Raw genomic sequence first — 25,546 nt, 5'->3', positions numbered from 1 at the left:
GCCGCTCTCTACTCTAATGCTGTCCATGGAGCCAGAAAGGCGGGAGGGAGGGAGGGAGCTGCGGCCGTGACATGTAAAATGTAATTATACAGTGCAGCTACCCCGAAGATAAGACCTAGCGCTATCAGGGATTTCTGTAATATAAGACCTACCACCGAACTAGGTCTTATTTTCGGGGTAGGTCTTATATTACAGAAATCCCTGAAGATAGCGCTAGGTCTTACTTTCGGGGTAGGTCTTACTTTCGGGGAAACATAATTTTTTTTTTTTTTTTACACTGTCATTGTTACATTTCCTGGCAGACATACTGCAGGTTATGCCCCTGTTAGAATACCTGAACAGTGACAGCAGCTTGCCGTCCTTGTTCGGCAGAAAATTTTCCATCCTATTTCTGATCGAAGGGTGCCGGATGGAAGGTGACGATAGGGCCCCCCACTGTCCGAATTTCAGCTGGTTCATCAAGAAGTGGCTGAAATTTGTATAGCGTATGCCCATCTTTACGCTGACCCATGCAGTAATTACTTTCCGCCACTAGATGTCCTCAGACTTTTAGGTTGAATGGAGGATGCCATCGTGGGATTCTTATTCTACAGTTGCTGGTTGCCTTGCTGTCATGCGTTTTTGCTTCATTGCTTTGCATCTCTGACAAAAAAAAAATGTATGGGAATACTGGACTTGTGATTTTTACTGTGACCATGGCAGCAGTTGTCTCCATACTTGCTTTATGTTGGTGATGCACCAGTTATTAATTCCAGTGGGCAACAGCCAGACAACTAGCTTTTTCAGAAGGAAGTCAGGAATGGCAGCCCCCATTGTGCTCTTTTGAAAGGTTTACTTTAAAATCTTCAACCAGATGAAGGATTAGTGATTTTATTGCATATTATGTTTTTTAATAGGAAACCTCTGCTGTTGATCTCTCTTGCTTGGCTACTCATACTGTTTCTTTATCTTAGTCTGTCTCGATATTTTAAGTTATTAACCGAGAAAAGGCAAGCGGCGGAATTCTGTCTTCGCTAGCTGGATATTTGTTCCAGGTCTTTGACTCAAAGTAGTGAACCCATTAGATTGTGGCAAAACCCAGGCAGTTCTACTTTTCATTAATAAGTCTGCAATGATAAACACATATTATCCATTGTTTTGTTTGTAAAGTCATATGGGCTATATGGATACTATATGGATACCTGGTCCTCACACCTACCTATATAGCCAAAATCATGTGGATACCTCTCCAAATGATTGCCTTCAGGTGTTTCCTGTGACAGTTACTGGTTCTGCTATGCCATACAAAGACATTGTAAACAATTGTGCACTTCCAACCTTTTAGCGACAGTTTGGGAAAGACTCTTTTCTATTCCAGCATGACTGTGCCCCCCTGCACACAAAACCAGCTCCAGAAAGACATGGTTTGATGAGTTTGGTGTGGAGAACCTGCACAGAGCTCTGACCTTAACCTTACTGAACACTTTTGGATGAATTGAAACTCTTATTATGAGTCGGGTCTTCTTGGCCAACAATTTTAAGAGTGTTTTTCCAGTGAAGAGTTCTGCTAATCCTACAGCATACAAAGACATTTTACACAATTGTGCACTTTGAACCTTTTGTTAACAGTTTGGTGAAGACCCTTTTTGGTTCCACCACCACTCTGCCCTGTGTACAAAGCTACCTCCATAATGACTTGGTTTGAGGAGTTTGGTGTGGAGGAACTTAAGTAACCTACACAGAGCCCTGACCTCAACCCTACTGAACACCTTTGAGATGAACCAGAATGCCTATTGCGAGCCGGGTCTTCTCACCCAACATCTCTACCCCACAAATCGTATGCCTGAATGGAGTCAAATTCCCACAGACACAGTCCAGAATCTTGTGGAAAGCCTTCCTAGAGGGGTGGAGGCTGTTGTAGCCACACCGGCGGGTAGGGATGCACAGATACCGGTATTGAGTACGAATACCGATTATTTATTTATTTTTTGCGGTACTCGCCGATACCGGAAGTCCAATTTAAGGAAGCCAGGCAGCGTGTAATGACTTGCCACCCGGCTTCCCGGTTAGCAGGGAAGCTGTCCCCATGCTTCTCGTCACTAGGTGGGGGGGTAATGACTCGCCACCCAGCTTCCTGATTGGCCAGCTTCCCGACCAATTGGGAAGCTGGGCGGCGAGTCATTACACACCACTCAGCTGGGAAGCCGGCTTCATGCTCCGGAGCCTCGTCACCAATTCCATGCTCCAAGGTGACAAGGGAGCATAGAGCCGATTTCCCGGGCAAATCGGAGCCGGGGGCGGGTAATGATTCGCCACTCGACTTCCTGATACTGGAAGTTCCGGTATTGGGATAGGCATTGGGAGCATTTGGGCGAGTACAAGTACTCCCCCAAATACTCCATTCCAGCACTAATACTAGTATTGGTATCTGTGCATCCCTACAGAAAACCTTTCATTTCATTTTTGATGGTGGGTAAGAGTCAGAATTTGTCAGGTTTACATTTCTGATTGGTCGGGAAGCTGGCCAATCAGGAAGCCGGGTGTCGTGTAATGACACAGCGCCTGGCTTCATGAGGTGACGAAGCATGATGCTGGCTTCCCGGCCAATCGGAAAGCTGTGCGCCGCGACCAATCGGAGCCGGGCAGCTTGTAATGACTCGCTGCCCGGCTTCCTGATACCAGAAGTATCAGGCTAGGCATCGGAGAATCTGAACGAGTACTCACCCAAATACTCGGCACCGATACTAGTATCAGTATTGGTGCATCCCTACAGGGGGGTGACAACTCCATATTGATGGTTTTTGAATGTGATGTCCATCAAGCTCGTATAGGTGTGCTGATCAGGAGTTCACAAACATTTGCCCATATAGTGTATTTGTTCAGAGTTATACCTGCTATACCATCCACTCATTAATACTCTTTATCACCTCTTACAGTTCTGCAGCACCAAAAAGACATTGAGCGCACAGATAGCTTTCGTGAGCAATTCGGTGTCGACTGGCTACAGTACCGAACTCACCTGGAGGACGAGCTCAGCCAAGGCCAAAACCGCAATGAAAGTCCCAGCAAACATGCCCAAACTTTCACAAAGAGCAAATCATCTCCCACAATACTGCTGACAGCTGGCAGAACGGACAGCGAGCCTCCTGTCCCTGTGAACCCCGGTCCAGCTAGGCCTCCCACCCCGGAGGTCAGCGCAGGCACTGCAGCCGCAGATCTGTTGATAGAAAAGATAGAGGATGTCCTGGAGGATGGAGTGTGGGAGCCACAGAAGATCAATAAGAAAGAGGCAGAAGAGACGGAGGAGGAGATTGTAGAAGGTAAGGTTGGCATGATCCTTAAAGAGATACGGTCACTTCACCCATTCATGATTGGATGATATAGGCACTGTATTGGCAGAAATAAAGCAGAAAACCAGGGATGCACTGCTATCAATTTTTCGGTATCGAGTACGAGTACCGATATATTTTGTTTTGCTACTCGCCGATACCGGAAGTCCCGTTAAGGAAGCCATCTCCATGCTCCCTCATCGCCAGGTGATGAGGAAGCATGGAGCTGGCTTTCTAGCCAATCAGGAAGCCGGAGAGGGTGGGGAGTAAGTAGATTAGCCAGCTTCCCAAGCAATCAGGAATCTGGGCAGCGAGTCATTACACAGCGCCCGGCTTCCTGATTGGCCTTAAAATCGGCTACGTGCTACAACGAGGTAGCATGGAGCCAATCAAGAAGCGGGGGGGGGGCAGGCTGTAATGACTCGCCTTCCTGATTGGCCAGCTTCCCGACCAATCGCTGGGTGGCGAGTCATTACACACCACTCGGCCGGCTCCATGCTTCAGAGCCTCGTCACCAGTTCCATGCTCCCAGGTGACAAGGGGGAGCATAGAGCCGATTTCCCGGGCCAATCGGAGCCGGGGGCGGGTAATGATTCGCCGCTCGACTTCCTGATACTGGAAGTTCCAGTATTGGGATAGGCATTGGGAGCATTTGGACAAGTACTCCCCCAAATACTCCATTCCAGCACCAATACTAGTATTGGTATCTGTGCATCCCTACAGAAAACTTTTTATTTCATTTTTGATGGTGGTTAAGAGTCAGGTTTACATTTCTTTCTGGGATCCCTTTAGCGATTTATTTTCCCTTATATCCCCTAACTTCCTGTCTTTGTGACTCCCATAAAATAATGAGGCCAAGTGGGTGTCACTGAGATAAGGACAGACGACAATTAAAACGTTGTCAGACGTTCTTTATCGTCTCAAATGTACTACAAATGTGTAATTCTTTTTGTCTGTGTCCCTCTTGCATAGATTTCCCTTCATTTCCTGTCCTGACAGGAGGTGAGGGGAAAACTCCACCAATAGGGAAACAGACAGCAATAAAACCTGACAGGGGTTCTAACCCTTCCAGTTCTATCCAACATTAAGTAAAATGTTTTGTCTGAAGTTGGGCTTTAAAGGAACACAATAGTCATTGTATTATTTTCTGTTGTATTGAATAACAGTGCCATCCACTATCTAGCTCATGCGAGCTCACTAAAATAAATTGAGCTGGAGTAACAGTCAGGTACAATGCTGCCCTACTCTTTATTTACCTGTATTCTCTCCCTGGCAGCGCAGAGGTTGTAAGGTCACAAAGTCATTTTGTTTCAGATCTACAAAAGAACTTTACAGAATGCATAATAATTTGTCTTCTCCCGGCTTCTATGTTTTTTCTTCCCCAGATGCCCTGTGTTTGCCAGTCACTGTGTGCCCTATTTTGGATGGCCAGCCGCGTAACTCCGACTGGCCATGGGTCTTCCTGCGTGTGACACGCCAGCACCTCTTGGAGATCGATCTAGAGCGCGGAAGGGTGCTGGTCCGGAGGGAGCTTCAAAGCCTGCGGGATATTCAGACCTCTTATACCCAGTGGAACTGGAATGTAAGCAGAGGAGGGCTGCTGCCGGCTGGGCTCGGGCTGTGGGTGGAGTTGTGTGGTGCACGGCAGCTAAGCGCCTGTTCTATCTTGCGAATAACAGGGAATTATGGGTAATGAAGACTCATGTAAAACCCAGTATGGTTTAGGGCTCATTCAGATGGGCGTACACATCCGCGCCCAAGTGCGGGCACGCGGACCCCCACAAATGTGCAGGTTCGGGTGTGCATGTGTCCACGTGTAATTGCGTGCAGTCATGTCCTGCCATGGACAAGAACAGGCTGCCAAGAACAATTGCACGCATTGTGTGATTTTTACAGGCGTGTATGCCATACGTATGTGCACGCCCGTCTGAATGAGCCCTTAGCATGATCTTCCTGCAGGGCACTAATGTAACTACATGTAACCAAATCTATGTTTTTACAAAAGATTATTTTTGCAGAGGACAAACCATGGCCAGGTATGGGGTGCACTGCTACCAAGCCAAAAATTGTGTCACCCTCATGGCAGATCAGTTACTGAATGCCAGCAGGGGGGTTTGTCCTATACTCGGAGTGCAGAAATGCCAAGGAAATGACTGTCGGCTCTCCGAAAGAAATATGAAACTGTAACTTTTTAAGGGCATACTGGGCCCTCCCCCTTAAAAAAATGAACAGAGGCTCCCAGTATGGGACCTTCTTCTTTAGTGAGGAAGTTCCAGGCAAGGGACTTCTGTTCATGTTGTCTGGATGAATAAAGTTACCAGGGTTCACATTTTTTGGGAATGCAGTCGGCCTTTTCCTTTTGGATTAGAGCAGAACCTATGGTCAGCTAGAGTACACCCTCCATGAAATTATTTTTCAAATCAATTAGAAGCTACAGCAACTCAGACCACGCCTCATTGCCTGACAGGAGGACATTCAGCATCATCTAGTCCTTTCCTCCACCTATCATGGAGGCTTCGCATCACACACAGGTATTACCTAGGGTGGTGTGTATGTGAATACAGGCTGGTAAGAACTTCCACTCCAAACTGACGACCACCCACCAAGGAAGTTTCATATTTGCATAACTCCTCCCAAGAGCCAGCCCACTGCTTGCATCAGGGCTGAGGGGTCCAGAGGCAGGCTGTTGCATTGTTTTCAGAAAGCTTTGTATAGCACCCTGCTGGCCCCTCCCTCCAGGCATGCTATGTCTGCATTGCATAGGGACCAGTGATGACGTCGCTAGGTCTGAAATACGGTATGAAATGAAAACGGTTTTTATTGAATAATTTGATCAGCATGTTGGTGAGGGAGGAACTAGAGAAGAGAAGGCAAAATATAATCAGAATAAACTTCAGCTTTAATTGCTAACGTTGCGGACACTGTAATATATGTGTGTGTGTGTATATATATATATATATATATACACACACACACACAAGTGTCGGGCACATAATTGAGATTTTGTGGTTCTGCTTTTTTTGCCTGTAGTTCGGATATAATTTTGATTTATTTCCTTCAGGGGGAGGAGCAAGAGTTTCCTGTGCTGGCACTGTACTTCCACTCGGTGTGTGAGGATAAGCAGTGTGCCCGCTACGTGGTATTGGACAAATCGCCGGAGATCTCTATAAAGGTGAGCCGTTGGACAATGCAGAAATATGCATGCAGTTTAACCCTTGCAGTGCACAAGAATACCCATCACAAGAATACCTTGATTTTTTTTTTTTTTTCTTTTTTAATTTTTTTTAATTCTGGGAGTTCTTCTTTAAACCCTTCTCTACTATATCTGAAACTATACATGCTATGCATGTACATAGACTTCAGTAAAGTGGTATACATTCCATACTAGGGATGCACCAATACCAGAATCGGTACCGGTACTAAAATTTCAAATTGAAGCGGCTGCCTTAGGTCACGCGCTTGCTGGGGACCTCGTGACAGCCTTCTTGGGAACCACGTGGTGCCGGTTTACAGCGCTCACGCTGCCCAGACATCTACCCCTCCTGAGATCCTCTGCACCCCTCTTGAGACCGTCCCTCCAAGACATCAGGCCAGCACCCCAGAACAGAGTGGCAACACAGAGTTTGTAGCAATATATTATTCTGCATTGCTGTATAATGTATTGCTGGGATTTGTACTCCTCTATAGCTGGTGCTATTCTGCATTGCTGTATAATGTATTGCTGGGATTTGTACTCCTCTATAGCTGGTGCTATTCTGCATTGCTGTATAATGTATTGCTGGGATTTGTACTCGTCTATAGCTGGTGCTATTCTGCATTGCTGTATAATGTATTGCTGGGATTTGTACTCCTCTATAGCTCATGCTATTCTGCATTGCTGTATAATGTAGTGCTGGGATTTGTAGTCCTCTATAGCTGGTGCTATTCTGTATTGCTGGGATTTGTACTCGTCTATAGCTGGTGCTATTCTGCATTGCTGTATAATGTATTGCTGGGATTTGTACTCGTCTATAGCTGGTGCTATTCTGCATTGCTGTATAATGTATTGCTGGGATTTGTACTCGTCTATAGCTGGTGCTATTCTGCATTGCTGTATAATGTAGTGCTGTACAGCTTGGAGTCATTGGCAGAACTACCAAGGTTGCAGCGGTTGCAGCTGTGACTGGGCCCTAGCGCTCCACCACTGTCCTAAAATCATTAGTCTGAATTGTTTAGAAAAACGGTCACATGACACAAAAAAATTGGTATCAGCGTGCACTTAAAGAAAAGTATCAGTACTCGGTCTGGATAAAATGGTATCGGTGCAACCCTAGTCCATAGAATCTATTTATAGAAGTTTCCGGCTTTTATGATTTTTATCGCGTTCACTAAAACTTTTTTTTTCTTGTGCAAACATAACCTTCCACCATAACCGGGGCCCAGTCCTCCTGTGTGTCAGATCGTCATGATCCCTTACCCTCCAATTCACAATAAAGATGCGTGCCAGCAAACGAAGATCTGCAGATACGTCCTGTTTAAACTTGATGTCACTCAGTAAATAACGTGAAGTGTAAAGACATGTTTACCTGGCAGAACAAAGCTGGTGACCTCTTGTTGGTCGGCGATGAGCTATGCCGCACAAGCAGCTACACGTCCGTCCTCCTCCTCCACCGCTGGAAGAACAGTCAGGGCGGTATGTGAAGTTCAATGCTGCACGTCCTCCTGTGCCAGGGTGCATTCTTCCAGCCCGATGGCCGGTCCTGACATGTCACCCTGTGTCCGTGTGTACAGTTAATAGTCCTAAACGCTGACCTTTCAACCCGGTTTCTGAACACATCACAATGTCAGTTTTTAGGTGGTTTGCTGGCGGCCGTATGCGGAGTATCCTACATCCCTCAAAGTAGCACTGAACTCTCAAACAATGTTTCAATAATCAATCCAGATCAGACAAATATGCATCACCCAGCAGAGTATTTCTTTACATGTTTGCCCAAGCACTTACAGCCATCATGTTTCCCAACGGCTCCAACTCTCTCAGCTCGGCTTCCCTGAACTTCCTGTCCAGTACAAGATCACGAGGGATAGATCAGTCTCCAGCCGATGTCCATCTGCTTGCTTGGGGAAGGGAGGAAGGAAGAGCAGGCTGCAGGGGAGAGTCTTGCCTTGTGTAGAGACGCGACTTACTGGCACAAACAAGGGTAGCTCCAGAGGACCCTGCAAGGCAACGGAGACTCCGTAAGGGCTCAGTCACACCATATCCAGTGCGTTTTGGTGTGGTTTGAGCACATGGTATCGCATTGATCATGATGTGCCGCGTTCTGGGGCGGGAAGGGGCATGGCGAGGTACAGGAATGCCCTCAGCTCCGGTGCAGTGCGATCGGGAAAAATGCATGCACTATTTTTTCCAATCGCACTGCATCGGAAAGGAGGGCATTGGCACTTTCGATTCTCTCAGCCTCAAGGGTGGGTGCACCCAAAAGTGGCGTCTCCTGCGAACTCGCTGTCTCAGGATGGCAATAGTCATCAGAAAGGACGTGCCTGCATACAAATAAAACATGTCTGTTCACCAGCTTACTCACCCAAACAAAGGGGAAGTGCTACGAAATGAAGTGGGAAGTAACCTCAGAGAATAATCTGCATAATGACACCTGGCCAACACCTGTCATTATGCATCAAGTAAACGCATCAAAAAACACATCATAAATGCACCGCAACGCTTGCAGATCTGGTCCAGACATGGTGTGAATGGGTCCTCAAACAGGATATCAGGACCAGTGCATAGGGGACCAGCTGATTGTGCAGGAACAGCCCTCTGCGAATTAAGCAGTGACTTCTTACCTGTCCCGCTGCATGTGCCCCTGATCTCAACTTCTATAATGATTCAAGCTGAAAAATCATAAATTATACTGCACTTCCGAGAGTGTCGGATGCTGGCATACCCCATTGTCTTTTATAGCGCCCTCTGTGGGCCCCTGCTTTGCTGCAGGACACAAGGGCCACTGGAAGGAACCACGAAGAGCGGCTGGGGGGTGGGAACCAGGCATCCAACACAGTGTGTCAGTTGAAGATCTTTCAGCACGCTCAGACCTGCAATGAAGCATGCAGACCTTCAGTAGTGTGGGCAGCACATCAGTGTGACCTATAGGTACACAATGTAATAGCTCCAAACTATGTGCTCACCAAAAACACAACAAGGGAAACTTACAATGAATGGAGCGGACAGAATCTGGAGCAGCTGTGTGAAGGCGACCAATCAACTTGTAGCTGTCAGTTTCAAAGCTTAACTGAACAAGCTGAAGCTAGAAGCTGATTGGTTGGCGTGCACATCTGCTCCAGATTCAGGCTGCTCCAGTTTTAGTAAATGCCCCCCCCCTCCCCCACCATATTGTGCTTTCTGCTGCGGCGTCTCAGTATACCGCGAGCTACAGCTCGCGATATACTGAGCCTAGGGTGATAGGAGGACGCTAATTTGTGTCCTCCCGTTACCCTAAGGAGAACTATGGGGAAAAGCCTTAACCCCATAGTTCTCCTTTAATGCTTTATACTGCCGCTGCCGTATGACATGGCAGGATGTACACAAACTCACCATTGCACTAGCAGCTGCGGTTGGTAAACATTGGCTTCGAACTCTACAATAAAAGTGGTTTGGGCAGCTGTGAAACCCAAGGCATGTCCTCGATGTGGTCGGGTAGAGTGCACAGGAGGCATTAGGGGTCCAAGAAGACCCCTGATGCCTTTCTAAAGGTCACTCCGTATATGCCATCACATAGAAGGCTTGTCACCTCCCCTTCTGATATCAATACAGTTAAGTGGTAAAAATGGGAAAGTTTTTTTAAAAAAATTTTAAATGAATAGAATAAAATGTTTTTAAAGCATCCCCACCCCCACATGCACACACATACAAGCACAAGCGCTAGTGTATCAACACGGGTACGTAAACCAACAATTGGGCAACACATTTTAGGTATTGTGACATGTTCAAAAGTAAGCGTAATAATTCTGAGGCCGATATTTACAGTTAACTCCGCACTGATGAGCTGTAAAGGTTTTTAGACCTTTGCCTATGAAAAATGTTGGTTATTGTAGTTTGCATTTCAGCATGTAAAAGAAAAAAAAAAAAGCAGTGAAAATGAACGTGCTTCGTATATTTTCTTTTCAGGTTGAATGTAATGTAATACTGCATTATGACCACTAGATGGCACTAATGAGCACAGTAAATACATACTACTTTATAAATGTAATACCACATTATGGCCACTAGATGGAGCTTAGGAGCATAGGAAATACTTATTTCCTATCTTTAGGTTCATCTAGTGCCCTTAATGCCGTATTAAGTCACATTCGGCCTGAAAAGTCTTTGCCTCTTTTTGCACAGAATGAACTTTCAGAGATTCGTGGGGCGAATTGCTCTGTGAACAGTATATGAATAGACCACTGAGTGTAATCCATTGTCCTCAGGCATGACCCTGATTTAGGCCTGCACAGTACTAAGACAGGTAGGAGTAATAGTCTAACACAGGTCCTCATTTTGAAATTCTGCCATAAATATAACCCCATAGTTTTTGTTTTGTTTTTCATTATGTTATAGGATAGGTGCAAGCGAGTGTTAATGACGTCCTTTACTAAGACTTTCATCACTTTCATTGAAGCTCATATTCCCCTTTTTCCACACAGACACTGCTGGACGTGTTGTATCCCGTTCTGGAAGACAATTTGAGACTGACGGCCGAGGGGGAAGAAGGTCCTCCCAAACTGCAGTGTCTCAAGTGCAAAAGTGAATTCATCCACCAGGAAGACAGCGGTGTCGTCTTCAGCTCCGAGGGGGAGGGGCAAACGCAGGACAAGATGTCACATGGTCTGCACAATAACCACTCGGGTAAATATGGGACAGCAATGCATCTGCTCACATCGGGGTGAAGGATGTACATCTGACGTGCGTATGAGAAAACTGTGTGTTATATGAATTTATATTAGGGATGCACCGTTACCGTTTTTTCGGTATTGAGTAAGAGTACCGGTATTTTTTATTTTTTTCTGTACTCGCCAATACCGATACTGGAAGCCCCATTAAGGAAGCCAGGTGGCGTGTAATGACTCTCCGCACGTCTTCCTGATCAGCCGGGAAGCCTTCTCCATGCTCTCATGTCACCAGATGACAAGGAATCGTGGAGCCGGCTTTCTGGCCAATCAGGAAGCTGAGGGGTGGGTAATGTCTCTCTGCCCGGCTTCCTGATTGGCCAGCTTCCCGATCAATCAGGCAGCTGGGCGGCGAGTGACGAGAAAGCATGGAGCCAGCTTTCTGGACAATCGGGAAGCCAGGGTCGGGTAATGGCTCGCTTGCCCATCTTCCCGTTTGGCCAGGAAGCCGGCTCCATGCTCCCTCGTCACCAGGGAGCATGGAGTTGGCTTTCCAGCTAATTAGGAAGTCATTACCCGCCCCCGGTCTTCCTAAATGGCCAGGAAGCCAGCTCCATGCTCCCTGGTGAAGAGGGAGCATGGAGCCGGCTTCCTGGCCAATCAGGATGCCGGGCGGCGTGTAATGATTTACCGCCCAGCGTTCTAAAACCGCAAGTCCCAGTATCGGGCTAGGCATCGGTAGCATTTGGGCGAGTAGAAGTACTCGCCCACATAATCAGTATCGGCACTGATACCGATACTAGTATCGGTTTCGGTGCATCCTTCATTTATATAGCGGCAAAATGTCCCGCTGAGCTTTGCTGTGTACATTCGGCCATTTTACATCAGTCCCTACACTAGTAGAGCATCCACACTATTGCCCCCACCCCCGAGGATTCTAATCTCAAAGCCTCCAATGACAATCTCTGCCCCCTCCCAAGAGCCAGCCCACTGCTTCCATCAGGGCTGAGGGCTCTTGAGAGGAGTACTAAGGAAGGATGCTATAAACAGCACCCTGCTGGCTCCTCCCACTAGCCATAATGTGCCTGCAATGCATCGAGAAGCACAGAAACCCAATGATGACATCATGAAGATAGAAAGGTTTTATATAAAATGCTATTAGCATGTTGGAGAGGAGGAAACGGGAGGCGAGATATAATCAGATTCTCTGCTGCTACATGGCACAAAGAAAGTTTGTTCTGAATCCACCTGGTGAACCAGCAATTATTTTTAATAGCAATGATCCACTAATAATACATTGTGATCTTTTACGTTTCTTATCTCCCATCATGTAATTGCGACGGTTCCAGGTTTTTATCACATGTGAATATGGGGCGGCCTTGGCGAAAAGTAACATAATCTATTTATCTGCAGGCTTGGAAATGACGACAGGTTCAGCATTGTTCTCTGTGTACCCGCAGATCACAGCGGCTGCCCGTCCTGCGGGAGCCTCCACGTCATCCTGGCCCTGGCACAACAGAACGGCTACTCCAGCACACCGACCCAATCCAGCCCCAGCGAGCAGCCACCACAGGGCACCCAGGGCGAGGGGCAGAAGTCCTTCTATCTTGGAGAAGATGAAAGAGACGGGTCAGAAGCGGGCAGCAGCTGTCCGGATGGCAGCGACAGCGTATTGTACGGCACGGCCACGCCGGATGCCAACGTTAGCGGCCTGACCGGAAGTTACAAATATCACAATACGACCCCTCCGGTCAGACAGGACAGCATAGTGCTCCAGGACAACTGGCAGATTAGCCCGAGTGAGTACTTCAAAACTTTACAGGGGTGTGTAATGTATTGTGGGATTGTAAAGCAATGCAGGAGCAGTAATGATGTGTGAAGTGTGGCCACTTTCATTCTAAAATCCACTAAGGGCCACAAAAGCAGAGTGAGAGGCCCTTGTGTGACCCCCAAAGCTCCAGTTTGATGTCCCTGCACCAGGGACGTGCGGTCAGGGGAGGCAGAGCCTCACCTAGAGTTATGGAGGAAAAAGCTGTCAGCTTCATGCCTGAAGCTGACAGCTTTTTCTCTATTCAGATCGGCATCTAACAGGTTACACAGCAGGGAAATCCTCCCCGATGTGTAACCGGTCATGGACAGGGCGCCTCAGCAGGGAGGCTCCTCCCTTCCTCCTTTACACTAGCCTGAGGCTTTGTCCGATGGGGGCAGAGATTTGCCCGACTGGGGCGGGGAGTGGTGCTTCGGGGGCGGGGCTGGGGAATGCCTCACCCGGAGCAAGAGGTACTGCACGTCACTGCCCTGCAAGAGAGAAATCTGGGACATGTCTCATCTGCTAAGCACGTTTCCTGTGAACTACATGAGAGGTCCTCCGGGGGTTCCGGTATGCAGGGAATATTTTACTTTTAAAGCCTCCGTTGGACTGAGGACAGTGTGCGGGTAATCATCTGTTTCTGAAGCAGTTTGGGTTTCTAAATAAGGTTAGAGAATCACCTGCACCCCGTACAGCGCTTGAACCAAACAAAATATCCATTGGTGCTCGAAATGACGACACGGGTGGCGCCGTGCTACTATCCAAGTAAACATAGTAGTCACTAACACTCACTTGTAATGTGCCAAAAGGATGGCACTTTTATTGATATGTCGCATGCGTCAAGAAGCCAACGTTTCGGGGCCGCGCAGGGTCCCTTCATCAGGGCTACAACCTGACGACAAAGTCACTTTTACTTGCTTCGTATAAGACAGATTTGATTTTCCCAACCAAGGTGAGGGGGGTCATGGAAGGAGACATTGAACTTTTGTATCAATGCCAAGGTTGCTATGGTCTGTGTGTAGCAAAATCATAGCAGATTGCCCAAGAGCCTGTGGCTCTACAAGTAGCCTGCGCGTGTTTTTAGGTTGCCATGCTCATCAGGTCACGTTATCGCCCTGATGAAGGGACCTTGTGCGGCCCCGAAACGTTGGCTTCTTGATGCATGTGACGTATCAAAAAACGTGCTATCCTTTTGGCACATTACAAGTGCGTTCTGGTGACTTCTATCTTTACTCAGTTTGGGTTTCTGACACCTATACATTGATCTCTCGTCATGTCGTATTTCATTGTATTATAGTCAGCTTAGGTGAGAGGAGGTTTTTGATTGGTTGTTGTGGTTTTCCATCTTTTGCAGGCCTCATAATCTTCATTATCATTGTGTTAGAACTTGCTTGCTTTGCAGAATAGTAGCACTGTATATATTTTTGTATCCAATACATTCTCACTTCCCTCTGTGTCTCTCCAGCCTCTGTCAGCCCAAACCAGACTCTGGATTTCCGGCTAGTGGATCACCGTCTCAAGCTGTATCTCGATATGGAGATCCTGGGTGGGGAGATGGAGGAATTCCAATGTTATATGAAGGTGAGACCATGTTTTGGGGAGGCAAGGTCGGGTTTTGCCTCTCTCCATGACCAGTTGTGCCAAATAAGGTGTCAGCAGCTTATGGGCCTCTAGTTCCTTTGGAGCTAACTAGGGATGCACCGATACCGAGTACTCACCCAAATGCTCGGATACTTACCCCCCCGATACCAGAACTTCCGGTCATAGGGAGATTTCCTCTGACCGGTAGTGCTGCGAGGGATCATGGAGCCGGCTTCCGGGCCCTGGGTAATGATTTGCAAGCCAGCTTCCTGATTGTCTGGGAAGCTGGCTCTATGCTGTTTGGCTGTCTCGATGCTGATTTGGCCGGGAAGCCGGCTCCATGCTGATTAGGGGGGAAGCCAGTTTCCTGGCCAATCAGCAGGGAGCTGGCTTGATGGGCAATCAAGAAGCCGGGCGGCAGGTAATGACGTTGCCCGGCTTCCTGATTGCCCAGGAAGCTGGCTCCATGCTAGCGGAAGTACCACTATCGGTACTTGGTATCAGTGAGTACTGAAATATGAATATCGGTATCGTACTCGATAATGAAAAAACGGTTTTGGTGCATCCCTAAAACAAACGTCAAACACGCCTATCTAGCAGGACTTAACAGGTTTAATTGATATGAAAGGTGTGACAGCCTTTTCCTTCTCATAGGTTGGTACTTGGAGCTGTCTGATCACTCCTCTCTTCTCTCTCTATCTCTCTCTTTGGTTGAACATGTATGCTCAGGAAAGCTAAGTGTACATGTTTATGTGAAAACTGGCCAATAGACATCACGCATGTACAATCAAATGTCCTCGTGCGTCTTTGGCCTCTTTTTTACTACCGTGTTTCCCCGAAAATAAGACACTGTCATATTTTTTTTGGCTCAAAAAAACACACACTAGGTCTTATTTTTGGGGTAGGTCTTATTTTCGGGTTAGGTCTTATTTTTTTTTTTTTATGTACAACAATCCAAAGTTAATCCAAATGGAAAAAATCCAAAATGGCAGAGTTAAGAATAGGGTGATCGGGGCAATCAGGGGTGCCGTACCTTTCCAAGAGCAATTTAGTAACCAGAAAAAGCGAAGCGCACTTTCACTATAGATTCCTCACAGGCGGAGCGCATTTGGTATCACTCCGCCTGCGACAGGAGTCGGTGCTATAGAGGGAACATCAGCTTATGTGGCTCTGCTCCCTCCGCTGCCGCCTCGCTTCCTCTAGCGCTGGCTTCATTGGCACCGCTGATTCTCTCCCGCCTTCAGGTTCCCCCTTATGCCACCACCAGCCCTGGCAATGGTCACAACTAGGTCTTATTTTCGGGGTAGGTCTTATATTTTAGCAATTCCCAAAAATAGTACTAGGTCTTATTTTCGGGGAAACAGGGTAGCGGGTGACCGGTTGTGGTTTTGCTCTTTCAATTAACCCATCATTGTTCTTCTTCCTGTTTGGCTCAGGTACCTGTGGTTCGCTTTGGTAAAGAGGGGGAGTTTTGGGCTCTTGTGGTGGTTTCCAATCAGAAAATCTACTTTTTGGAGATAACTGGAGACACCAGGTACCTAACTGAATTCACACGGAGGGCAGGGTGGGACATTGTCCCTTTTGATGGTGCTGGTTATATATAATAGGCTTGACATTGATATGTTCATCAACAGCGATCCTCCGTGTGATTGGCTGCGGCTCGGAGAGGAACAGAGCCTGACATCTCTCACCCACCTACACGTCGGACTGCAGAAACAGACTTTACATTTGGGATTCGGCACCCCAGAGGCGGCCTACACCCTGCTGACCAGGAACTGTTACTTCAGCACAACGTTCAGCCAGCACATTCTGGGTGAGAACAAGCAGGAAATTCTTAGTTTTTATTCTTTTAAGTTTCGATCCATCAGGTAAAATGGACCTTGTTCTGTCCAAAGCGGGTCTTTATAGAGATCCTGTCCCCAGACCATTCATTTCAAGAAAAATCTCAGCACCACCACACTCAGAGCGGTCACTTTATAGCAGGCGTACTTAGTTAAAATGAAACATTTTCACTGAGCAGAGGTCTGATCGCACTCAGTCCGTGTCATACTGCCGTCCTCCATTTGCTGGTGTGTGTTCCCAGACACAGTGCTATTTTTTTTTGTTAGATTTCCCCTCCTGTTTACATATGCATGAATGCCCTATGTGCACATGTTGGTTTTAAATTTGTTTTAATTATTTTATTTTTTACTTGTTTTCACTTTTGCGATCGCAAAGCAGCTAATAAGCCTCTATGTGACATCATTCAGAGGTGACAGGTTCTTTCTATACAGACATCAGGGGTCCATTAGACCCCTGATGTGTCTCCTGCCCTCCAATACAGATGATCAAGCACAGGAATGTGCTCAATCGCTTGTGTAACCGGCACTTTAGCTCGCTTTTAACAGCTCTGAAGCAGGAAGCGCCTAATGCTTCAGTGATCACACAGCAGATTGGCGAATGGACACCAGCGGTCCTCCACTAAAGGGTGTGGCCACTGAGGGGTGTGGCCACTGAGGGGCGCTGTAAAGCTTTCTCGCACAGGGCGCCTAAAGGCCTAAGGCCGGCCCTGGGTCCTAGCAACCAATGATTGAAGTGGATGAAGGGCCTGCGCTGGGTTATGGCTGGCAGTGGCTTCACCGGCCTCGGAGGCCGGTGTATCCACTGTCAGCTTGCCATAACCGAGCGCAAGTCAGCGATCATGTTCCAGACAGAGCAGATCGGCGAACAGACACCAGCGGTCCTACAGCCCAATGATTGAAGCGGATGAAGGGCCTACGTTAGGTTATGGCTGGCAGTGGCTTCACCGGCCTCGGAGGCCAGTGTATCCACTGTCAGCCTGCCATAACCCAGCGCAAGTCGCCGAACATGTTCCAAACAGATCCACCACTTGGTCCATGTCTAGACCGCAGTCTGACATTTAGGCACCCCTGCTCTATAGTAGTGAGGGGAAGATTGGAGGAGCTGATCCAGCACAGACAGTAATAGATCTAGTTGACAATCTTGTCAGTGTGTGGTAAGGAAACCACATCACCAACTTTTTGAAAAAAAAACTGCAGGTAAAGCACAGAAAAATCATGTATTTAAAGGCTTATTTGCATTTTTCCATACGAAAAAAAAAAAAATTTGTGTGCCCTTTGAACTTGCTAGATAATTGGACTACTCCAGGAAGAGTCCGTTCCCCTAGCCCACCCACCTCACTCCTTACATGCCATAGCCGTCTCCTCCTCTGGGAGTGTATTCACCTGCATGTCTGAAAAAGACAAACTATACATTCCTTTTAAACACCTGAAATATGTGGAGCGCTACAGTGGGGCAAAAAAGTATTTGCCCCACTGTAGCGCACTGCAGTGGACAGGTGTCTTTTATACTGATAACAAGTTCAAACAGGTGCCATTGATACAGGTAATGAGTGCAGGACAGAGGAGCCTCTTAAAGAAGAAGGTACAGGTCTGTGAGAGCCAGAACTCTTGCTTGTTTGTAGGTGACTGTAGAATGTGCTCTGATTTGGGGGTGCCAAATACTTATTTTCCACCATAATTTGCAAATTTGTTCCAAATCAGCCAATGTGATTTGTCTGGATCTGTTTTCTCATTTTGTCTCTCATAGTTGAGGTCTACCTATGATGCCAATTACAGGCCTCTCAGCTTTTTAAGTGGGAGAACTTGCACAATTGGTGGCTGACTAAATACTTTTTTGCCCCACTGTATATCATGGGTTTTACATTTCAGATACTCTGTCTGAGCTTCCTCCGCGTTATCGCAGAGCTGTGGACTACAGCGTTGAGGAAGGAGTCACGCAGGGTCATCGCCTATGGTAAGAAAAACTTTCACATTGTCTAAACTTGTGATGTCTTATTCATGCATAATTGAGGATATAGTTAACATACCATGTCCTCAATTATCTACAAACACTCAGCGATCACTGTGTGTGTGTACCTTGCTCTTCTCTCTGACACGCTCTCACAGGAGGCTGAGCGAGTCATACCATGTGACAACGCTGCTCCTCCATAGATCAAATACAATGAGTAAATGTCATCACCCTAGGACAGAAAGTGTGTTGCGGTGTTACCCAGTGAAAATAAAGGTCCTGTTGACTCGGTAAAAAAATTGACCACTGTGTGGCCCCCTCAGGAACACCCCCCTTTCGACAAGTCATTTTTAAAATTGACTTTTGTTAAAGAAGCTGGTCTGGAAATTCTCAGCCGAACAGGGACTACAGCCAGTCAGAACTTTTTGTGTATTCTGACAGCGGCACATGCATTGGCAGGGCGCGATTCCCCCAGCCGTGCTGTTCAGTGTGGGTGGAGGAAGTGGCCTTTTTTTTCTCTTGTTCGGCCCACTGAGAAAAAAATGATCAGTGTATGGCCATCCTAATGCAGCCGACCGGCAAGGGTCAATATATAAAATGTTGCTTTTTGGATTCAGATGCACTTTAAAATATAAACAGTCATAGATCAGATTTATTACAATACGTTGATTTGTGTTCACATTTGTATCTATAAATAAGTAAAACTTTAGTTCGGCTTTAAGGTCAGGTTTGTGTGATATCTGAATTGGCTCCTGGTATAGTCTCCCCTTCCTGTTATCGGAGTCACACCTGCCTTACAGCCCTCGTATCTCTTCTCTGCCGCAGGCATCTCCTACATGATAACCTTGGAGCAGGCAGCTGCAGCCCGGATGAATATCGCTATGTGCTGGCCTATTACTTGCGAGGTAAGACTTTATCATTCAAGGTCTCTACACCTGTCAGATGTCATCTGGAACATCTTTACTTCGGCCTCCCTCACTACAGAGCAAACAGGAGGATCATGTTTAAATGAAGATTACCCATGTGTATTAATTAAGCTTTGGCTGTTAAGACAAAGACACGGAGCCTGAAATGTGTGGTGACTCTAAAAACCCCATCATACATCTGCCTATAGGTGTCATGCCTGTGGCTGCCAGAGTCTTGCAATGCCTCATGGGACTTGTAGTTGCACCACAGCTGGAGGGCCGGAGTTTGCCTACCCCTGTCTTAGAGGATTAGGTGCTGGCAGCAGAAATCAGGCTTGCAGTGTGGGGAAGAGGTCTTTAAAGAAGAAAGCTCCAGACGAGCATTAGGCCCCATGCACACCAGGGTGTATTGTGACCACACGTCAAATATGCACAAAAGTATGCACTTTCATGCGCGTTCAGGATACATGCACGAGCGCGCTTACGTTGCCATTACTAGGTAATGCCACCCCAAACGTGGCCAGGCAAACATGGTTTTTCTCCGTGTGTTTGTGCGCCTGATATCGTGCATGAACGCTTGGAAAAAAACCGCAGAACGCATGTCGGCAAAAAAACATGTCCCTGCTACGCCCTGGTATAAACGGGGCCTTAGGGATGAGCTCGGGTTTTGGTGAGCCCAGTCAGCTGCAGCCGTGGCATTCATCCTCCCTGCAGCCGCATGTAAACAATGGGGCAGGATGCTGGTGACATCACTGACCATATTTGGTTAAAGAAGAACTCCAGGAAATGTAAAAATGAATCCTTTCAATGGGGCTACGCACTCGTTTTGTTGTAGGGGCTAAAATAAAGGTGATATACTCGCCTGACCCTCGGTTCCGTTTGACTGCTAGACCAGTCATTGCAGCCTCTTCTTCCCCGTCTAAGGACTTGTGACGTCATCACGTCTAATGCAGCATGAGGATGTGGAGGGACATTCCATCACAGAGTGAAAGGGGGAAAGAGGTGAGTGCTCACCGCTGCAGTACAGAGGATTGGGTGAGTATATCATCCTTATTTCCCCCCCCTAGACCAAAGCGAGCAGTTAACCCTTGCAGTGCTTGCGGGAGCCCTACTGCCACAGTTAATTTTTACATTACCTGGCGTTCTTCTTTAGGGCTTGTTCACACCAGCAGCCGCTCTCAACCGCACGGCTGCTGGTGTGTGTGCCCGGACAGTGCTTATGTGCTTGCCGAACTGCATCAAACAAATGACATTTCATTATGTTCTATGGGCCTACCACAGTGCGATGCGGTAGTACTCCTTAATGGTATTGACCAATAGTAAGCATCACCCGTGTTACAACAATTCCTATACTCTTCAAATTGTTTGTTTTCGTTTTGGATAGAGTGGTCAAGGACTAGAACCCCTGACTGGTTTTACTGGTATCCAGAGCTCCGTTACAGATATTTCCCCATACTCTCTGTCCCAGTAAGAGAATGACACAGACAGCAATATTGGGGTTCTAACCTTCCCCTAATCTGTTGAAAACAGTTTTTATTTCCATGAGTGTTGCTGTTTGAGATTTCCTCTTCCTGTCCAGTGAAACTATTTCCCTGGGACAGTAATTCATCGGATTTCACTGCTTATTGATTATACACAATATAAAGGAGTAAAATTAATATTGGGTTATTGAACAGTCAACACTTTTCTCTTTGTCCTATGAAATGACTTCTGTATCTCACCGGCTCTGCTCTCTCTTTCAGAGGAAGTCACAACTGATAAACCTGCAGGTTCCTGTGCGAATGTAGTCCTTCAGAATACAGCATCCCCTGCAGCACGGGCACAGGGCGCTGCCAACGCCAAATCAGTCTCTTTGCTGCTCACCCGTACTCATATGTACATCCTAGAAGAGACTCATCAATGGCTTCACAATGCCCCACCTGCTGAGGAGGACGCGGATGAGGAGCCCGCGGATGAAGTGCAGATCAAGGAGAAGCAGCCCATCAGCAGCATCAGCTCTGTGCACTTGTACAGTTCTGCAGCACTGCATCTGCGCATCCAGCTTTATAATGAGGTACGGGGGCCACTGAGATCTGGGGCGCACAGCATTGACTCCTGAAATCAAAAGACATTCACATGTCACCATTCTAATGCAAAATTCTAAAGCAAACCTGTACTGAGAGAATTATGGCAGCTGCAATTTCTGACTTCCTGAGATACTAATTGCCTGACTGTCTCTGGCTCCGGTACTTCGAGTCACTGACCCAGAACAACCGTGCAGACTAGAAAGTCAGAACTAGTTATTAGGTGACTTGTTCAGTGATGCAGAAAAGCCGGGATAGGTCATCAGTGGCAGCCTACATATTCTCCCAGTACAGACTGCCTTTGAACAACAGGTTCACTTAATGGTGACTGGCAGCAATGGGGACCCCCCCCAGTATCTCCAGCACCCCAACCCCCCCTCCCCCCTTTCAGGATGCTCCATTTACCAGCAGGTTTTTTTTGACAACGCTGCTCCTCCATAGATCAAATACAATGAGTAAATGTCATCACCCTAGGACAGAAAGTGTGTTGCGGTGTTACCCAGTGAAAATAAAGGTCCTGTTGACTCGGTAAAAAAATTGACCACTGTGTGGCCCCCTCAGGAACACCCCCCTTTCGACAAGTCATTTTTAAAATTGACTTTTGTTAAAGAAGCTGGTCTGGAAATTCTCAGCCGAACAGGGACTACAGCCAGTCAGAACTTTTTGTGTATTCTGACAGCGGCACATGCATTGGCAGGGCGCGATTCCCCCAGCCGTGCTGTTCAGTGTGGGTGGAGGAAGTGGCCTTTTTTTTCTCTTGTTCGGCCCACTGAGAAAAAAATGATCAGTGTATGGCCATCCTAATGCAGCCGACCGGCAAGGGTCAATATATAAAATGTTGCTTTTTGGATTCAGATGCACTTTAAAATATAAACAGTCATAGATCAGATTTATTACAATACGTTGATTTGTGTTCACATTTGTATCTATAAATAAGTAAAACTTTAGTTCGGCTTTAAGGTCAGGTTTGTGTGATATCTGAATTGGCTCCTGGTATAGTCTCCCCTTCCTGTTATCGGAGTCACACCTGCCTTACAGCCCTCGTATCTCTTCTCTGCCGCAGGCATCTCCTACATGATAACCTTGGAGCAGGCAGCTGCAGCCCGGATGAATATCGCTATGTGCTGGCCTATTACTTGCGAGGTAAGACTTTATCATTCAAGGTCTCTACACCTGTCAGATGTCATCTGGAACATCTTTACTTCGGCCTCCCTCACTACAGAGCAAACAGGAGGATCATGTTTAAATGAAGATTACCCATGTGTATTAATTAAGCTTTGGCTGTTAAGACAAAGACACGGAGCCTGAAATGTGTGGTGACTCTAAAAACCCCATCATACATCTGCCTATAGGTGTCATGCCTGTGGCTGCCAGAGTCTTGCAATGCCTCATGGGACTTGTAGTTGCACCACAGCTGGAGGGCCGGAGTTTGCCTACCCCTGTCTTAGAGGATTAGGTGCTGGCAGCAGAAATCAGGCTTGCAGTGTGGGGAAGAGGTCTTTAAAGAAGAAAGCTCCAGACGAGCATTAGGCCCCATGCACACCAGGGTGTATTGTGACCACACGTCAAATATGCACAAAAGTATGCACTTTCATGCGCGTTCAGGATACATGCACGAGCGCGCTTACGTTGCCATTACTAGGTAATGCCACCCCAAACGTGGCCAGGCAAACATGGTTTTTCTCCGTGTGTTTGTGCGCCTGATATCGTGCATGAACGCTTGGAAAAAAACCGCAGAACGCATGTCGGCAAAAAAACATGTCCCTGCTACGCCCTGGTATAAACGGGGCCTTAGGGATGAGCTCGGGTTTTGGTGAGCCCAGTCAGCTGCAGCCGTGGCATTCATCCTCCCTGCAGCCGCATGTAAACAATGGGGCAGGATGCTGGTGACATCACTGACCATATTTGGTTAAAGAAGAACTCCAGGAAATGTAAAAATGAATCCTTTCAATGGGGCTACGCACTCGTTTTGTTGTAGGGGCTAAAATAAAGGTGATATACTCGCCTGACCCTCGGTTCCGTTTGACTGCTAGACCAGTCATTGCAGCCTCTTCTTCCCCGTCTAAGGACTTGTGACGTCATCACGTCTAATGCAGCATGAGGATGTGGAGGGACATTCCATCACAGAGTGAAAGGGGGAAAGAGGTGAGTGCTCACCGCTGCAGTACAGAGGATTGGGTGAGTATATCATCCTTATTTCCCCCCCCTAGACCAAAGCGAGCAGTTAACCCTTGCAGTGCTTGCGGGAGCCCTACTGCCACAGTTAATTTTTACATTACCTGGCGTTCTTCTTTAGGGCTTGTTCACACCAGCAGCCGCTCTCAACCGCACGGCTGCTGGTGTGTGTGCCCGGACAGTGCTTATGTGCTTGCCGAACTGCATCAAACAAATGACATTTCATTATGTTCTATGGGCCTACCACAGTGCGATGCGGTAGTACTCCTTAATGGTATTGACCAATAGTAAGCATCACCCGTGTTACAACAATTCCTATACTCTTCAAATTGTTTGTTTTCGTTTTGGATAGAGTGGTCAAGGACTAGAACCCCTGACTGGTTTTACTGGTATCCAGAGCTCCGTTACAGATATTTCCCCATACTCTCTGTCCCAGTAAGAGAATGACACAGACAGCAATATTGGGGTTCTAACCTTCCCCTAATCTGTTGAAAACAGTTTTTATTTCCATGAGTGTTGCTGTTTGAGATTTCCTCTTCCTGTCCAGTGAAACTATTTCCCTGGGACAGTAATTCATCGGATTTCACTGCTTATTGATTATACACAATATAAAGGAGTAAAATTAATATTGGGTTATTGAACAGTCAACACTTTTCTCTTTGTCCTATGAAATGACTTCTGTATCTCACCGGCTCTGCTCTCTCTTTCAGAGGAAGTCACAACTGATAAACCTGCAGGTTCCTGTGCGAATGTAGTCCTTCAGAATACAGCATCCCCTGCAGCACGGGCACAGGGCGCTGCCAACGCCAAATCAGTCTCTTTGCTGCTCACCCGTACTCATATGTACATCCTAGAAGAGACTCATCAATGGCTTCACAATGCCCCACCTGCTGAGGAGGACGCGGATGAGGAGCCCGCGGATGAAGTGCAGATCAAGGAGAAGCAGCCCATCAGCAGCATCAGCTCTGTGCACTTGTACAGTTCTGCAGCACTGCATCTGCGCATCCAGCTTTATAATGAGGTACGGGGGCCACTGAGATCTGGGGCGCACAGCATTGACTCCTGAAATCAAAAGACATTCACATGTCACCATTCTAATGCAAAATTCTAAAGCAAACCTGTACTGAGAGAATTATGGCAGCTGCAATTTCTGACTTCCTGAGATACTAATTGCCTGACTGTCTCTGGCTCCGGTACTTCGAGTCACTGACCCAGAACAACCGTGCAGACTAGAAAGTCAGAACTAGTTATTAGGTGACTTGTTCAGTGATGCAGAAAAGCCGGGATAGGTCATCAGTGGCAGCCTACATATTTCCCCCCTTTCAGGATGCTTCATTTTCCAGCAGGAGAAAAGAGAGCCTTGATTTGGAGCTTACAGGATTGAGGATTCTCTCCCCATGTCTATGTGACCGCACTGGGTGCCTAAGTGGCCCATCGCCAAGCACCAATGCTTTCACATGCCCAGTGAGTATCGGGTATTTCACTTCACTCCTGGCATATGAACCAAGTGGCTGGGCAGCAAAGGATGAGAAGTATAGAATGCATATTCTACTACTTATTCTATGCCAGGGGTGCTAAACCTAATACATATAGGGGGTCTCAGCTGTGGCCCTTGACACCCCCAGGGGGCTGCTCATAATATTTAAGTATATACAGTGCTACAGAAGATTGTCAGAGAGTGCTGACATATTGCTGGAAATGGTCAGAGACTGTGGACAGGCTACAGGGGTGGTCAGAGACTGTGGACAGGCTACAGGGGTGGCCAGAGACTGTGGACAGGCTACAGGGGTGGCCAGAGACTGTGGACAGGCTACAGGGGTGGCCAGAGATTGGAAATATTCTGCGAAGACCGGGCCAATTTAAATGACACTGCTAGAGATCACAACCATTACAACCCCTATATAAATCAATTCTACCATTGGCTGCACAATAAGTATGGTGACCACTCGATCACTGTGCTGGGAGTGCCAAGTGAGCGAGCTGGGAGCAGATCAATGGACTCATATAAGCGGCAGCTCGGCATCCAAGGCTACCTCCATGGTGCTGCATATATGGGTGAGGGCGGAATTCAGAGGTTCA

At 47.2% G+C, this 25,546-nt stretch overlaps 1 protein-coding gene across 1 annotated transcript in view; it reads left to right on the top strand.

Moving 5' to 3' along the window:
- The window catches only part of STK11IP (serine/threonine kinase 11 interacting protein), a 52,209-nt gene that overhangs the window by 19,805 nt on the left and 6,858 nt on the right, over positions 1 to 25,546 (top strand). Inside the window, exons 14-24 of the mRNA XM_018563035.1 lie at positions 2,916 to 3,299; positions 4,694 to 4,890; positions 6,370 to 6,480; positions 10,962 to 11,163; positions 12,605 to 12,943; positions 14,420 to 14,535; positions 15,972 to 16,069; positions 16,170 to 16,348; positions 18,246 to 18,330; positions 19,150 to 19,229; positions 20,972 to 21,282. Of these exons, the coding sequence (XP_018418537.1) occupies positions 2,916 to 3,299; positions 4,694 to 4,890; positions 6,370 to 6,480; positions 10,962 to 11,163; positions 12,605 to 12,943; positions 14,420 to 14,535; positions 15,972 to 16,069; positions 16,170 to 16,348; positions 18,246 to 18,330; positions 19,150 to 19,229; positions 20,972 to 21,282 (2,102 nt within the window). The remainder of the gene's footprint in view (positions 1 to 2,915; positions 3,300 to 4,693; positions 4,891 to 6,369; positions 6,481 to 10,961; positions 11,164 to 12,604; positions 12,944 to 14,419; positions 14,536 to 15,971; positions 16,070 to 16,169; positions 16,349 to 18,245; positions 18,331 to 19,149; positions 19,230 to 20,971; positions 21,283 to 25,546) is intronic.

The sequence above is a fragment of the Nanorana parkeri genome, unplaced genomic scaffold (genome assembly GCF_000935625.1).
Source record: "Nanorana parkeri isolate BGI_ZX_2015 unplaced genomic scaffold, ASM93562v1 scaffold626, whole genome shotgun sequence".
In the NCBI taxonomy this organism is placed as follows: Eukaryota; Metazoa; Chordata; class Amphibia; order Anura; family Dicroglossidae; genus Nanorana; species Nanorana parkeri.
The sequence above is the reverse complement of the archived record's forward strand: the minus strand, read 5'-3'. Positions and strand labels throughout refer to the sequence as shown.